A 17216-nucleotide genomic window follows, 5' to 3' on the forward strand; every position below is an offset into this window, starting at 1 on the left:
ATCTAAGTTTAATTAGTCCATCCTTCCATTTTCCCCCCTGTTTGTCCTTTTTTTCCCATGTTAAGTGTTTTTTGGGAAGTTCTACTACTTTGAACTACTTTGAATGTGTTGTGTGCTTTCATCACTTTGTTTGTGGTCACTTGTCATTATCATCCCTCATAGACAATATCACTCATTTTGTATCTATTTTTTTCATCAGTAATTCAATTAGATTCATATTAAGATAAGAAATATAAGATGGGCAAACATCAGATGTAATTAATGGGGTATTTTAATTTATTTTAATTCAGAATGCTTTCTATCAGTGACTGATACAGTAGCAGCTGCAGGAGTTTGTGTACAGCTCTGTGGCTTCCTGTATCACTGTGGCCTTCGAGCGCAATAATAAACAGCAGAGTCTTCAGTCGTCAGACTGTTCTTCTGCAGAGACACCTGGTCCACGTTGTTGTCTCTGGAAATGGTGAAGCGATTCTGGACTGACGTGGAATAAGCTTTAATGCCTCCACTCGGAGCAGAAATGTGGGCAACCCACTCCAGTCCTTTTCCTTCAGCTTGTCTGATCCAGCTGATAACAGCATCGTCATCTGATATTCCTGCATATGTACAGGTCAGTGTGTGGGATTCTCCAGGGCGCTTTACCACCGATTCAAACTCAGTCAGAGTCTGACTGGAAACACCTGGAGAGAAAAGCAGTTTAATCAGAACAGAGCCAAACACACACAGTTGACATATTTTTCTAACTAAATTTGAATTGATAGAACAATAGTGAAAGTCTTCACCTGCCCAGCAGATAGTGAAGAGCAGCAGTCCTGTCCTATAGTCCATCATGTTACACTGTGTGTCCACTGTCCTCTGTCCTCCTCTCTGCAGTCACATAAGTAGAGCTGGAAGACGTCTGAGTTTTGCATTGACTCCTCCTCACAGGGAGCATAGAACTAGAATGCACTTGGCTCTCAGTTTATTGTTTGGTGGAAGTGTAGAATCAGTTTCCTCCAAGTCAGTTGATTTTAAGTTTGTCTGACATATTTTAATTCAATTTGCGTTAAAGGAACCGTGTGTAACATTTAGGGGGATTATTTGGCAGAAATGGAATATATTATTCATAACTATGTTTTCTTTAGTTGATAATGACTGAGCTGCGGTGGAGACACTGAAGTGAACCAGGGGAAGTGAAGATTACTCGAGTTGACGACTACTTCACTTGTTACTGTTGCTGTTGTAACAGTGCTTACAACTTTATTGCTTACTGCAATAAAGTACAAAGCCAAAACTTTATCAATACATACAATACCAATGTGAAACGTGTTTCAGTCGGCTCTGTCTGCACATAAACGCAGCATGATCGGCCCAATGCATTTAAAAAATATAAAGATATATCTGATGTCTGTGTTCTTCATTATTGATTATTATCATTTATGAACTTCACTCAGAAATGTGTGTTTTATTGACATTTTAGATTCGCTTCCAGTGAGAGATTAATGACTTTATGAAGTGACTTTGCTGTTGTAAAGATAACTGTTGCTGCTTTAGAAACAATTAGTTATATTTAAATAATGAATACATTCTTATCCTGTTCTGAATTTATTTGTTTTTAAAATGTTATGTGTGTTTTTAAAGGCAATTATTTAGTCATTAAGAAGAACAGAGTATTGATAAGAGTAGCTCCTTACCAGAGGGCCACCGTAGTTCTTGTCATCATGTTTTATCATACACCAATGTTTAGAACATATTGTGGATCGTGGACCTTTCTCATTATATTTTGATCCACATAAGCTCGCTCTGTGATCAACTATTTTTCAATATTTTTCTCTTTTCAAACTGATTTTGTTTAATTTATGGTTTGTACTTGTGTATTCATATTTGAGATAGTGAGCTACAACTTGTATCACATGAATCACATGAAGCTGCAGTCACTACTGATCCAGCTATAACAATTTTATATTTGTCGGATATTTTTTTATTCATACTTTTATTAGATATTGTTTATGGTTGATGCTGGCCTTGATCATGATTTTATTAAAAACAACAGATACAAAAAATGGAAGTATTTCTTAGTATATTAGCACAGTAAGAATTAGTATTGTAGGATTTTGTACAGCTGCTCAACCAGCTCCAGTCACTGTGGGTCTCGAGCACAATAATAAACAGCAGAATCTTCCGTCTTCAGACTGTTCATCTGCAGATACAGCTGCTGTCTGCTGTTGTCTCTGGAGACGGTAAACCGGCCTTGAACTGACTGAGAGTAGAAGATATTGTCACTGTCATATTCGATGCTCGCCATCCACTCCAGTCCTTTTCCAGGAGCCTGTCTGATCCAGGCCATCCAAGAGCTGCCAAAGTTAAATCCAGAGGCTGTACAGATCAACCTGTGTGATTCTTCAGGCCTTTTAACCACTGGTTCAGATTCTGTCAGAGTCTGACCATCAACACCTGTCAAGAGAATAGAAAATGTGAAATAAGGTGGTGACACAAAGAAAAGCCATCAAAGACAAAGATCAGTGACTATCTTCACCTGCCCAGCAGATAGTTAAGAGCAGCAGTCCTGTCCTATAGTCCATCATGTTACACTGTGTGTCCACTGTCCTCTGTCCTCCTCTCTGCAGTCACATAAGTAGAGCTGGAAGACGTCTGAGTTTTGCATTGACTCCTCCTCACAGGTAGGACACAGCTGGATCAGACTTGAATCTTTTCCTGTAATTTGTGAATAAATATTAGTTGTAATGTGTTGATAAAACTCACAATCAAGTAACTAAAAAGCAACATTTAATAGTAATATAAATATAAATTTGTTCTGAGTTTGTCACAGTATGTTTCAGTCAAATTTGAATGATCAACAAATCGGCAAGTATTCAAAAAAGATTTGTTTTAATTTAAATGGTGAAAAACAGTTTAACTGTCTGACTCCACAACTGGATACTATAGTTAAATCTTTTCTCATGTTTTAAGCTGTTATTTTAACATGAATAATGTGTTTAGAAACAGATTTCAGATTGTACTTTACCCTGACATATGTACTGTAGATCCACTGTTTATACTGATCAATGGTTGGATCATTAGATTAGATCAAAAAGTAACTTGGGTTTGATTTGGACAAATATACAATCATCAGTAGTTGTGTTCGACTGTTTATGTCAGTTGACATATCGTGGTTCTTTGCAGCGCTTCCGCCACCTATGTAAAAAAAAAAAAAAAAAAAAACAAACGATGATATTCTGCTCTAGCTACCATCATATTTCAGATCTCCTAACTCTTTGTAAAAATGTGTCCTTTAAATATTTTGTAAAGCTTCTCTGGTTACTTCTCTGGTAAGTTTGTGGTTGAGACACATGGTTGTTGAGTATTTGTGTAGGTCTGTTGGTGGTTTGTATCACTGTGGGCTGACGTACACAGTAATACACAGCTGTGTCCTCAGGCTGCAGATTCTGTCCTGTTAATGTCACCGAGCTAGTAGAGGTGTGTGTGTGGTAAAGGAACTTGTTCTTCAGAGCATCATTTTGATTAAAGTCTCCTCCACCCCACCGATGTAAAATCCAGTCCATCGGTTTTCCTTCACACTGTCTGATCCAACCTGTTGCATAGCTGTCATCAGTCAAAGAATAACCAGAGACCTGACAGCTGATGGTCAAAGACTGTCCAGGCTGGACAACCATTGAGTCTGGCTGGATGAGATCGAGACTGTTCACACCTGTGGAAACACAAATCAACATTATCTCCATCAGACATCTGACTATTCAGTGTTTCTAATGTGTTTATGAGTGAGAATCCACTGAAAGCTCTTCACAGGATCCAGCTGCCAGCAGCAGAATCAGAGCTACAGAGAACATGGTTGATGTTGAAGCTGAAGTGATGTGAGCTCTTCTCTCCTCTCCCTGACACACAAACACACACAAACACACACACACACACACACACACACACACACACACACACACACACACACACACACACACACACACACATTTATTTATGAGGTAACACATGAGGAGGCTGATTTACATAATGATGACAGTAAATCAACTGAATGAAATTCATTCAAATGAATCAAAACGAAGATGAAACGATCAGATGAATCTCTGACAAACACCCTTTTAAGTTGTTGATGAAAACAAACTTTTTAGTAGTTTGACAAATAAACATCATCATGTATTTGGCTACAGACAACTGACTCATCCACTAATGCAGCTATGATTCATATAATAATTGTGTGGGATTTTTTTTTGGAAATAATGACATCATGGAAGAAAAACTGACATCTTAAGGATTCATTGGTAGTTAGATCACAAGCTTTTCCAATCAAGTTTAGAGATGTATTTATGAACAGTGAGGTGGTGTTGAAATCATTAGTGGTGTGAGGGCTCCTCCTCTGGTGGCTTCATGTTACAAGTGTTCAGACACTGAGAGGTTTTTGTTCAGGTCTACTGATGGTTTGTGTTATTGTGGCTCTCTGGCACAGTAATACACAGCAGTGTCTTCAGGCTGCACATTCTGTCCATTTAGAGTCACTGTTTTGCTGGAAGAGTCTAAACTGATACTGAACTTGTTCTTCAGTGAATCTTTGTAGTATGTGGTGTAGCCATCACGGGCATATCCAATCCATTCCAGTCCTTTCCCTGCAGGCTGTCTGATCCAAGCTGTGCGGTAGCTGCTAAGAGCATAAGAGACCTGACAGGTGATGGTCAGACGTTGACCTGGCTGCACAGTCACAGAGGCTGGCTGTGTCAACTGTTCACACTTCACACCTGTGGAGGAAAACATTGAATATTGTATTAATGTAATGACAGTGATCAGTCATTGTACTGTGATGTTGTTGTCTCTGCCTCAGTGAGACTCACAGGATCCAGCAGCCAGCAGCAGCAGCAGAGCGACAGAGAACATGTTGGAATTGAGGTTGATCTGATGGGAGCTTCTCCTCTTCTGCTGCAACTGACTCAATGACATCAAGCCTTTAAAGCAGACTGTGAGGAAGTTTGCTTTGCATAGAGAAGGACACTGACAGGCTGTAAAAGAGGGATGAACTCTTCTGTCACTAATAGTCAAAGCTTGGAATAGTGTCATAAACATGTTGACACATGACAGAAAATGTATTTATTATTTAAAACAATAACTTAAAGTGAATTCTTTTATTTCTACACAAAACTTCTAACACAAGTCAGGCATGTCAAACTAACAGATACATTTACACTCAGATCAACAGAATATTTAATGTCTGCTTCAAATACATATGGAAGAGCTGCAATAAAACCTGTGTGAATGAAGCCGTTTTATTGAGACTATGTTCCGCTAAAGTGTGTTGATGATGTTGAACTGAAGTTCAGAATGTGCAGAAAAGAAAGCAAAGTTGAGACTTCGTTGACATGTCAAAGTTTTTGCGTTGCTCCTTCCTGTGTCTGTTCCTGTTATTGTGGCTCTATTGTGTCTTTGACAGAGAGCTTAAGTTTGAGGTTAATGTTTTGATTCTGAATTCTGTTCTGGAATGAACACATACAGTCTTCCTGATACTCAAAGATACTCAAACGATCCTATGGGGTAGTTGTGGTCTATCGGCCCAGTGAGAATGAGCGCTGTAGGATTTTGTACAGCTGCTCAACCAGCTCCAGTCACTGTGAGTCTCTAGCACAATAATAAACAGCAGAATCGTCCGTCTTCAGACTGTTCATCTGCAGATACACCTGCTGTCTGCTGTTGTCTCTGGAGATGGTAAACCGGCCTTTGACTGACTCAGAATAGTAGATGCTGCCACTGCTGTCACTGATAGTAGCAACCCACTCCAGTCCTTTTCCAGCAGCCTGTCTTATCCAAGCGTTCCAGTAATGGCTACTGAACCCTGAATATGTGCAGGTCAGTCTGTGGGCTTCTCCAGGCCTTTTAACCACTGGTTCAGACTCAGTCAGTGTTTGACCCTCAGTACCTACAGGAATTTAAACAGCTCATTAGTTACTTCAAGTCATATGGCCTTGAGGTTTGTCAGAAAAACACTTTGTGTTCTTCCCTGCCCAGTTAATTGACAGGGTGAGAAAAACAACCAAATACTCAGGTCTGATCATTGTGAAAGTTGTTTCTGTCCAGTCTACAGTGTAAATGGCAGTGATTGAGTGTCTGTCCTTCACTCTGCAACACATATGTAGAGATGGAAGAGCTCAGGGATTTGCATTGACTCCTCCTCCGCAAAAAGAAACACTCCACCTCTCACATCTCTGGGGATTCAACCCCCGCTGTTAATAATCAATAATGGAAACATTGCTAAAGGTTCTCTATTCGATATTCAGAACATTAATATAGCAACAAACAAATATATGCTAGGTAAAGATACAGTGGAGGAATGTCTCCTTGAGCAGAGAATGAAGTCGCTCTCCCTCTGTGTGTTGTAATCTGAGCTTTTCTGTGCTTTGTTGACATAGCCGGGCTGGCCGTGAATGCTTTTTAGTGCCTTTTAGTCCACTGGCTGACTCATGGCCACCGCTCTGCACTGCACTCCTTTGACTCTCATATGCTGTTTCAGGTCTGAGACCATTAGTGGTGTGAGGGCTCCTCCTCTGGTGGCTTCATGTTACAAGTGTTCAGACACTGAGAGGTTTTTGTTCAGGTCTACTGATGGTTTGTGTTATTGTGGCTCTCTGGCACAGTAATACACAGCAGTGTCTTCAGGCTGCACATTCTGTCCAGTTAGAGTCACTGTGTTGCTGGAAGAGTCTAAACTGATACTGAACTTGTTCTTCAGTGAATCTTTGTAGTATGTGGTTCCAACTCCATGTTTCATTCCAATCCACTCCAGTCCTTTCCCTGCAGGCTGTCTGATCCAAGCTGTGTAGTAGCTGCTAAGAGCATAAGAGACCTGACAGGTGATGGTCAGACGTTGACCTGGCTGCACAGTCACAGAGGCTGGCTGTGTCAACTGTTCACATTTCACACCTGTTAAAAAAAGGAAATGTTTTGTCACAAAATATACTTGAAGCAGAATTGTTGATTTTGAGAAATCCAGAGAGACTCACATCCAGCTGCCAACAGCAGCAGCAGAGCTACAGACAACATGGTTTATGTTGAAACTGAAGAGATATGAACTTCACTAACAGCCTGATGTGATGTTTTTATAGCCAAGTAACAAGGGAGCTCACTGAGTTTGCATATAGTCAAACATATGAAGCATCATCACTGGTCTAACTGCAGCCAATAGAAGAGTCTGTTCAGTGTTATTATATCTGAAGAGAGAAACTATAGTTTTCATGCCTGAAAATCAACTCTGCTTTATATTTTATATTATTATATTTTATTTCATTTTGAAAATGTTCCTGTATTTACAGAATCAAACAACCATTAACTTTGCTTTTAACGATTAATGCCTATTAGCCAGAGCTAATTAATGCTTTAATTACAATAAGGTTGTCTTATAATTGTTGTGAATCATGATAAACTGTCCTAACACTCTTTGACATTTGTTTTCAAAGCCCTGATGCTTCATGCTTCTCATACAGAGATGAGTGTTGAGTGATCATATTCTCCACATCAATCCCTCCTTGAAGAAGATATTGACACTAGTGAGATCCAAAGAACAAAGAAGGACTGATCATCTCAGGTGTACTTGATTCATTTTAGAGTCAAGTTTAGAAGCCCATCAGAGTCTGGTGTCTTTGAGGAAAACATTATTCCTCCATTTTCTTTCAGATAATCAACTTTTTAAAATGTATAATTTTTTAGATTCGGCTGAAGTTGCGATTTAACTGAATAAATATCTAAACATTTTTGTAAAAGCCTTTTTTTTTCTCCTTTTTTCATGTTTGTAATTTCAGGATTTTGTGATGTATTCAGAAAAAAAGTGTACAAACTGCTATTCACTTGGAAGCTTTGTATTTTTATTACCAAAATGTAATTTTCTTGCTTGAACTTCTTGCATCCTCATTAAGACACATTAAGAGACCCAGTCTCATTACACTTATACACAGAATTTAATCATTTTTATTTATTACAAAATAGAGACACTGAGACAACTGAATGTTCCCAGAATAGAGGAAGTAGTTTTTGAACGACTCTCCTATTATTGTCTCTCACTGTGGGTCTCTGGCGCAGTAATACACTGCTGTGTCTTCGGTCTTCAGACTGTTCATCTGTAGATAGAGTTTACTGCTGGAGTCATCTCTGGAGATGGTGAATCTACCCTGGACTGACTGGGAGTAATAGATAGGAGAACTACCAGTGCTGTGATAAGCGATCCACTCCAGTCCTTTTCCAGGAGCCTGTCTTATCCAGCTCATATAGGAGCTGCTGAATGTGAATCCAGATGTTGTACAGATCAACCTGTGAGATTCTCCAGGCCTTTTAACCACTGGTTCAGATTCTGTCAGAGTCTGACCATCAACACCTGTCAAGAGAATAGAAAATGTGAAATAAGGTGGTGACACAAAGAAAAGCCATCAAAGACAAAGATCAGTGACTATCTTCACCTGTCCAGCAGATAGTGAAGAGCAGCAGTCCTGTCCTATAGTCCATCATGTTACACTGTGTGTCCACTGTCCTCTGTCCTCCTCTCTGCAGTCACATAAGTAGAGCTGGAAGACGTCTGAGGTTTGCATTGACTCCTCCTCACAGGGAGGAGACAACTGGATTTTTAAATAAAACTGGGGAATTAATGTCCATGAGTCAGTCCTCCAAGTCAGCTGTTTTAATGTCTGTCTGACATGGTTTATCATCAGTAACACTACATCATAATCATTCTCATCATACAAAAATGTAAATTTTAGTTCAGACATCTGCCACATTAATATACAAGGTTTATTCAAATTTGTTAATTTCTAATTTATCTTGGTATCAACCTTTCTCACCCGTCACTTTGAGCATAATGGGCAGCATATGAGAACTTTTACAATAATATTAATAATCTACAGTTTTATTCTGATTTGAACATATTTTGGTTTGTGGATATTTAACTTTTCTAATTATGTTTTGATCAACTTCACTTTAACAAATGAGAGAACTCCATTCTTTCTATAACTGAGTGCTGTAACGTTATGAGGAGAATAAATATGTATTTATGAGTTTATAGTAAAATATATATAGAGCTCTAATGTGAATATATATCAAAGTACTTTTGCAGGTGGCGAGAAAATAAAACTAAAGTCATTGAGTTCACTTTGCTGTTTGTTGTCAGAGGATGTTTTTGTGCAGCTGCTCCACTGTCTTCAGTCACTGTGTCTTCTCGAGCACAGAAGTAAACAGCAGAATCTTCTGCTCTCAGGCTCGTGACCTCGAGGTACTGAGTGCTGCTGGGCTCATCTTCAGTCATGATGAAACGGCTTTGAAAGGAGCTGCCATAGCTGGCAGCGTTGTTGCCTGTGTTCATCCACCCAATCCACTCCAGAGCATTCCCTGGCCTCTGTCGTATCCAGTGAATATTGTAGCTTGTCATGCTATAACCAGATATGATACATGACATCTTCACTGTCTCTCCAGGTCTTTTGACCTCAGAGGGAGACTGGTCCAGTTTGATCTCACTCCAAACTCCTGTAAATAAAGACATTTTGATTGTCATCCATCACACTTATATATCACAGGTCAGACATTTACAAAAGCAGTGAAGCAGATTTTTTTGTTCTCACCTTGAATAGAAACTACAAAAAATAAACTCCAAATGATTGTATTTTCCATTCTGGGATAAATACTGTAGTTCAGATTATTTCTTGTCTGAATGTTTCAGAAATGTATAAAACTGTCACGGTGTTCTGCCACAAGTTGCTGATGTTTTTATAAGAGAGGAAGAGTTTGCATAGACCTCCCACTACAGGTTTAAAAAGGGAACATGTGACACTGATACCTTTCCATAGAGAATCTCTACAACAGCAGAGGACTGTAAACTGTATATTTGATATATCAAAGTCACTCATTTATGCATGAAAAATAATGGCAAATAATTTGTTTTTGGCCAAATTACACATCATGAATTTACATTCTATTTGTGAAGACATATAAGTTATAATGACTTATGAAGACTTTATTTTCTATTCCATTACATGCAAACAGGAAACATTTTGTCCTTGTCTTTTTTGGCACCACAATACACAAAATAAATTAATTTAAAAAAAATATTAAATATGTGAAAATCAAGCTTATCTTTGTCTCTTCTATACTGATGTTGGCTGCAGTGGAAGTCAAATGAGACTTAAACATTAATTGTTATTAACTCATCAGAGAGCTTGCTTTATTACAGTAATGTTCACATTTGTGTGTGAGTAAGTCACATGGTTGCTGGTTATTGTGCAGGTCTGTTGGTGGTTTGTATCACTGTGGGCTGACGTACACAATAATACACAGCTGTGTCCTCAGGCTGCAGATTCTGTCCTGTTAATGTCACTGTTCCAGCAGAAGTGTCTCTGCTGTAGCTGAACTTGTTCTTCAGAGCATTATTTTGACGAAGGCCACTTGTTCCCCACTGATGTGAAATCCAGTCCATCGGTTTTCCTTCACACTGTCTGATCCAACCTGTTGCATAGCTGTCATCAGTCAAAGAATAACCAGAGACCTGACAGCTGATGGTCAAAGACTGTCCAGGCTGCACAACCATTGAGTCTGGCTGGATGAGATCAAGACTGTTCACACCTGTGGAAACACAAATCAACATTATCTCCATCAGACATCTGACTATTCAGTGTTTCTAATGTGTTTATGAGTGAGAATCCACTGAAAGCTCCTCACAGGATCCAGCTGCCAGCAGCAGAATCAGAGCTACAGAGAACATGGTTGATGTTGAAGCTGAAGTGATGTGAGCTCTTCTCTCCTCTCACTGACACAAACACACACACACAAACACTCACACATTTATTTATGAGGAAACACATGAGGAGGCTGATTTACATAATGGTGACAGTAAATCAGCTGACTAAAGTATATTAACATAATTTCAAATGTAGCTGACATGTTCAGCTGTTCTCACAAAGACTATAGTGGAACTTGAATCTCAGATAAACTCAGTTTTAGATTGTTGATGAAACTTTTCTGTAATTTGATGTCATCTAACATCACTTTGAATTAAAGACTCTTGATCCTGTCACTAATGCAGTTATGATTGAAATTATAATTATATGTTTGTTTGTTTTTTAAAGAAACAGTGTTATGGAAGTGAAACTGACTTTTTGAGGATTAATTTCTACAAATCAATTTATTCCATCATTTGGAAGACTATATACATTATACAATGATGTATATATATACATTTATATAAATGTATTGATAAAAACTGTTTCTGTTAGATTAGGAACTATTTATAAAACCTAAGACTCTCTCCCTTTCTACTGTGAGCTGGTGTTGAAATCATTAGTGGTGTGAGGGCTCCTCCTCTGGTGGCTTCATGTTACAAGTGTTCAGACACTGAGAGGTTTTTGTTCAGGTCTACTGATGGTTTGTGTTATTGTGGGTCTCTGGCACAGTAATACATTGCTGTGTCCTCGGTCTTCAGACTGTTCATCTGCAGATAGAGTTTACTGCATCTCTGGAGACGGTGAATCTACTCTGGACTGACTGGGAGTAATAGATAGGAGAACTAGATGTGCCGATATAAGCAATCCACTCCAGTCCTTTTCCAGGAGCCTGTCTGAACCAGCCCATATAGTAGCTGCTGAATGTGAATCCAGATGTTGTACAAGTCAATCTGTGTGATTCTCCAGGCCTTTTAACCACTGGTTCAGATTCTGTCAGAGTCTGACCATCAACACCTGTCAAGAGAATAGAAAATGTGAAATAAGGTGGTGACACAAAGAAAAGCCATCAAAGACAAAGATCAGTGACTATCTTCACCTGCCCAGCAGATAGTGAAGAGCAGCAGTCCTGTCCTATAGTCCATCATGTTACACTGTGTGTCCACTGTCCTCTGTCCTCCTCTCTGCAGTCACATAAGTAGAGCTGGAAGACATCTGAGTTTTGCATTGACTCCTCCTCACAGTGAGGAACTGGATTTGACTTGAATCAGTAACAGTTTGGTGAATCTGAAGAATGAATGTTTACTGAGTCCTTTTAGCATCTTTCAGTAAATTTTGTGCAACAGGATGACAAACACAAAATGACAGTTTGTTGTCCTTCATTATTTAGCACAGTCTGCATCACATGAAAACAGGACAATCAGTTTTATAATATCTCTAAAGTGAGAATTGTATTTATATTTTAATAATTAACAAATCAAATATTAACAAATGTTACTCTTTATGTTATACTGTTGATTTTTTCACAAAGTGTTCACGAGTCATACCTTTCATAATTTGTTGAGATTATTAATTAAACTTTATTAAACATTTAATTACTTCAGTGCATTGATACCACAGATACCATTGATGTTTTTCAGTGAGTACAAATACATTTATTAATTGTTTTTCATTTCTTGTTTGATGATTAACTTTTGAAAATGCAGTTTTTAAATCAAGTAATGTTATCATTAACACACATAAATATTGTGAGTCACACACAGAAGACACTTTTAGGAAAATGTCTCCACTGTATATTAAATATTATAAATATTATTGTATTTTATAATACATGTTTTATTCCTTTTACTTTTTTGTTGCTCAAACATATTTTCTCTTTACTGTGACAGTGATCTGGTGTTGAAATCATTAGTGGTGTGAGGGCTCCTCCTCTGGTGGCTTCATGTTACAAGTGTTCAGACACTGAGAGGTTTTTGTTCAGGTCTACTGATGGTTTGTGTTATTGTGGCTCTCTGGCACAGTAATACACAGCAGTGTCTTCAGGCTGCACATTCTGTCCAGTTAGAGTCACTGTTTTGCTGGAAGAGTCTAAACTGATACTGAACTTGTTCTTCAGTGAATCTTTGTAGTATGCTGTGCATCCAGCACAGCTGTATCCAATCCATTCCAGTCCTTTCCCTGCAGGCTGTCTGATCCAAGCTGTGTTGTAGCTGCTAAGAGAATAAGAGACCTGACAGGTGATGGTCAGACGTTGACCTGGCTGCACAGTCACAGAGGCTGGCTGTGTCAACTGTTCACACTTTAAGCCTGTAAAAAAAAAGAAGATTTGTTGTAACATCATCAAGTTATACAAGAAGAATGACTGACTTTGACAAATCAATCGAGACTCACATCCAGCTGTCAACAGCAGCAGCAGCAGAGCTACAGACAACATGGTTTGTGTTGAAACTGAAGAGATATGAACTTCTCAAGTTCTTTAACCTCCACTGAGAGTCTCATGTGATGTCTTTATACTGAAACTGCGTCACAAGGAAGATACTTAGTTTGCATAGGATCAAACGTATGTGTGGATCATACTGCAGCTAAAGGAACCTGTTGTGATTATCATTACTATTTTAATCATCCTTATTACAGTTTACAGAGTAAAAAGCTTTTTACGATTGTTTAAGCACAATTTTAAAAACAAGTCATTTTGTCAAAGCACTTCACACAATTCCCTCAACCAAACACACAAGTGGCGGTGTACATCTGATCTTTTGCTAAATAAAGCACTTCACACAAGCCTATACAATAATTAAAAAAACTATTTTGTCCCGTATGGCACACACATATGATATGATTCCATTTAAAACAGTTACACAGTGCTATGCTAAATCTAAAACACTTTTAACATTTTTATCTTTCTAATGATATCGTCTGGGTTTTAATTTTACTAAGCAATTTTGTTTGAGTGAAGTGCATAAATATATTGACCAAACACAACACACTAGAGTGTGTTGTAATGCATACTGATGCAAATATATTTGGTCAGGTGGCACATATATTAGTCAATTGGTCCAAATTGAGTGCAAAGCATAAAATGTGTTGAGTTTGAGTTTTGGAGACTTGAGGTGAGGTTTTGCTCTCTGAGTGTCAATCTTTATTATTGTGCTTTATGTGTCATTTGAGTGTGTTAGCAAATGAAAAACTGGGAGCCTCTAGAGGAAAATGTATTGCTTAGGAACTGAAACTGTGTGATCATATGCAAAATATTCATTGCTGTGGTGAACAGGAAATTGTCTGCTCATGTGTCAAATTATGTTTCTGGAAGTGACCTTTTATATCACAATGAAGAAGAGTAAACGAAACCGTAGACAACTTGGACAGTTAAGCGAGTGTACAGTTCAAAAACAGTTTGAACATCCATTTATTCTCTCAATCCACAGTCTTTACAGTACTCTGTGCATATTGTTATCTTAACTCCTTTATTAAAGTAAAGAAGGCTTGTTAATGTCAGGTTAGAACATTAGTAAAACCATTTAACTACACAGATGCTGTTTATTGTTCAGTTCCTGCATTCTATGGGGATTCGTTTTAATATAGATCTGTTATGGTATAAGTAAGACTAACTATTTAGAAGTATTATTTCTCCATTATTATCTCTATTTAGAGTTTTTTTCTGTACAAACATTAGTGGTTCTCACAAAGTCGTTGCTGTAACTATATTTGCTTGTATGCCAAGTGAGGATATTAATCATGTGTGATAATTGTGGAAAGAATGAGCGCTGTAGGATTTTGTACAGCTGCTCAACCAGCTCCAGTCACTGTGGGTCTCTAGCACAATAATAAACAGCAGAATCTTCAGTCTTCAGACTGTTCATCTGCAGATACACCTGCTGTCTGCTGTTGTCTCTGGAGATGGTAAACCGGCCTTGAACTGACTGAGAGTAGTATTTGCTGCTACCAGTATCAGCAGCGGCAACCCACTCCAGTCCTTTTCCAGGAGCCTGTCTGACCCAGTTCATCCAGTAGCTACTAAGAGTGAAGCCAGATGTTGTACAAGTCAGTCTGTGTGATTCTCCAGGCCTTTTAACCACTGGTTCAGATTCTGTCAGAGTCTGACCATCAACACCTGTCAAGACAAACCAAAAAATAGTCACTTATTGTAAGTTGGTAACTTTTTAAAGAAAGATTTAACTCAATACATGTAGATATTTTCACCTGCCCAGCAGATAGTTAAGAGCAGCAGTCCTGTCCTATAGTCCATCATGTTACACTGTGTGTCCACTGTCCTCTGTCCTCCTCTCTGCAGTCACATAAGTAGAGCTGGAAGATAAATGAACTTTGCATTGACTCCTCCTTTTTGACTGATCATTGTCTTCTGTTCAATCTCTCCTCAAAACTTCTTTCATAATATGGCTTTCTCTTAACTAACCATGTTTGTATATTTTTATTTGTTTACCATGTTAACCTGATCTAAGTAAATCAGTAAGTAAAGCTTTATTTGTATAGCATTTTTTTAGATACACGGTTTCAAATAAAAAAATGAAAGAATTAGGCAAAAATAGATTGCAATTTTAAACACGGATCAACGACAGACAAACCAAACTGGAAGGAAAAAAATAGGAAAGAGATCTTTAAAAAGGCTTGCTTATAAAGTTGTGTTTTAGAAGCCTCTTAAAACTGTTCAAAGACTCAGCAGTTTTGATAGTTTGGGGAAGATGATTCCAGAAGGTTGGGGCTAAAACAGCAAAGCCGTGATCACCTTTTGTTTTGCAGTCGGAGCGGGGGATTGATAAAGCCAGAGATTTGAGGATCGGAGTGGTCAAGAGGAAGATCAGAAATGTTACTGGGTGTAACAGAAGTGTCTCTGCTGTAGCTGTTGTTCTTATTAAGAGGATCTTGTAATTTATTCTGAATTTTACATGGAGGGTGCATCAAAGGTATTACATTTATGATCAGAGATCATAATTTAGTGTCAGGGGGGAAACTTTGACATCCAACACTTTTCAATTGTCTTTTGGCTTGATAGCTTCTACCTAAGACAAATAAGCTGAACTGATTTTGTTGCTTGTAAACATTAATGTTTAGCAATTTACAAAAGTGTACTCTGGTTTTCATTATGGATATACATAAAATGATGTATCAGTGATTGTAACATCCAGGTATTTAAACTGATGTGAATCATTAGTGGTGTGAGGGCTCCTCCTCTGGTGGCTTCATGTTACAAGTGTTCAGACACTGAGAGGTTTTTGTTCAGGTCTACTGATGGTTTGTGTTATTGTGTCTCTTCTGGCACAGTAATACACAGCAGTGTCTTCAGGCTGCACATTCTGTCCAGTTAGAGTCACTGTTTTGCTGGAAGTGTCTAAGTCAATACTGAACTTGTTCTTCAGTGAATCTTTGTAGTATGAACCTCCAGTGTATTTCATTCCAATCCATTCCAGTCCTTTCCCTGCAGGCTGTCTGATCCAAGCTGTGAAGTAGCTGCTAAGAGAATAAGAGACCTGACAGGTGATGGTCAGACGTTGACCTGGCTGCACAGTCACAGAGGCTGGCTGTGTCAACTGTTCACACTTCACACCTGTTAAAAAAGAAGATTTTTTGTAACAAATCATCAAGTTATACTGTAAAAGAAAAACAACTGACTTTGATAAATCAAGAGAAACTCACATCCAGCTGCCAACAGCAGCAGCAGAGCTACAGACAACATGGTTTATGTTGAAACTGAAAAGATATGAGCTTCTGATGCCTTCACTGACTGTCTCATGGAATGTTTTTATAACTGTGTCACAAGGAAAAATACTGAGTTTGCATAGAACCATACAAAAGGCATATAAAGGTGTGTCTACACCTCAGTATCTTCAGATGAGCTACTGTGGTTCAGCTTGAAGTCTGCAATCAACGTCTTTGTTTACCAGAAAATGCTGTTTTGTAATTAACATCTGGAGCTTTTTTTCAACGTGCTTTTAAATTATTGTTGCAAATAGTCTTGTCAAAGCCTTGATTCCCTATTAAATATGTATTACAAATGAAATCCTAACTAAAATCTATATTTGAATAGTGAAAATGAAATGTTCATTTCATAACTCATTCAAAGTCCTGTTTAATAAATCAGTTCAAATAATGCAATTTCGCTCAAATTCTTTTTATTTATGCATGTATTTTGAGATAAATTTGATGAGTGGAGGATTTGGATGCTATTGTTCTTAAATGTGCAGTGAAGTGAAAGCAAGACGATCTAAATTAATATTTGAATTTGCTGCAGCTGGTTTTTAGACTTTTTAAGGTTTCAGTATTCAAATTTCCACCATTTGAAGCCACAAACACACAGAGAAATGTGGAGCCTCCAGAAGAAGAAAACTTCTTAGAAACTGAAACCTGAGATATGCAAAAAAAAACAGCTGCTGGCATGTGTCCAATAATGTATATGAAAGTGCTCTTTCATATCACAAATAAAAAAGGTTAACTTGGACAGTCAAGTGAGTGGACAGTTAAAAGACAGTTTGAACATCTTTTTACTGCTTTACACTGCAAAGTTTGAGGTTGAGAGTCTCA

At 38.1% G+C, this 17216-nt stretch overlaps 3 gene segments (V, D, J or C); all 3 read right to left on the bottom strand.

Annotated features, from left to right (window-relative positions):
• Positions 1-360: 360 nt before the first annotated feature.
• On the bottom strand, positions 361-828 carry LOC137885568 (immunoglobulin heavy variable 3-43-like). The segment is given in 2 exon segments: positions 361-677; positions 780-828. Coding segments are annotated over 2 exon segments (366 nt in total).
• Positions 829-4431: 3603 nt separating this feature from the next.
• Positions 4432-4896, bottom strand: LOC137885645 (Ig heavy chain V region XIG14-like). The segment is given in 2 exon segments: positions 4432-4739; positions 4833-4896. Coding segments are annotated over 2 exon segments (351 nt in total).
• Positions 4897-6601: 1705 nt separating this feature from the next.
• On the bottom strand, positions 6602-7029 carry LOC137885569 (Ig heavy chain V region 5A-like). The segment is given in 2 exon segments: positions 6602-6909; positions 6990-7029. Coding segments are annotated over 2 exon segments (348 nt in total).
• Between the last annotated feature and the right edge of the window lie 10187 nt (positions 7030-17216).

Source organism: Cebidichthys violaceus, unplaced genomic scaffold (assembly GCF_023349555.1).
Source record: "Cebidichthys violaceus isolate CVI_PGR_0920_01 unplaced genomic scaffold, fCebVio1.0.p SCAF_40, whole genome shotgun sequence".
Lineage (NCBI taxonomy): Eukaryota > Metazoa > Chordata > Actinopteri > Perciformes > Stichaeidae > Cebidichthys > Cebidichthys violaceus.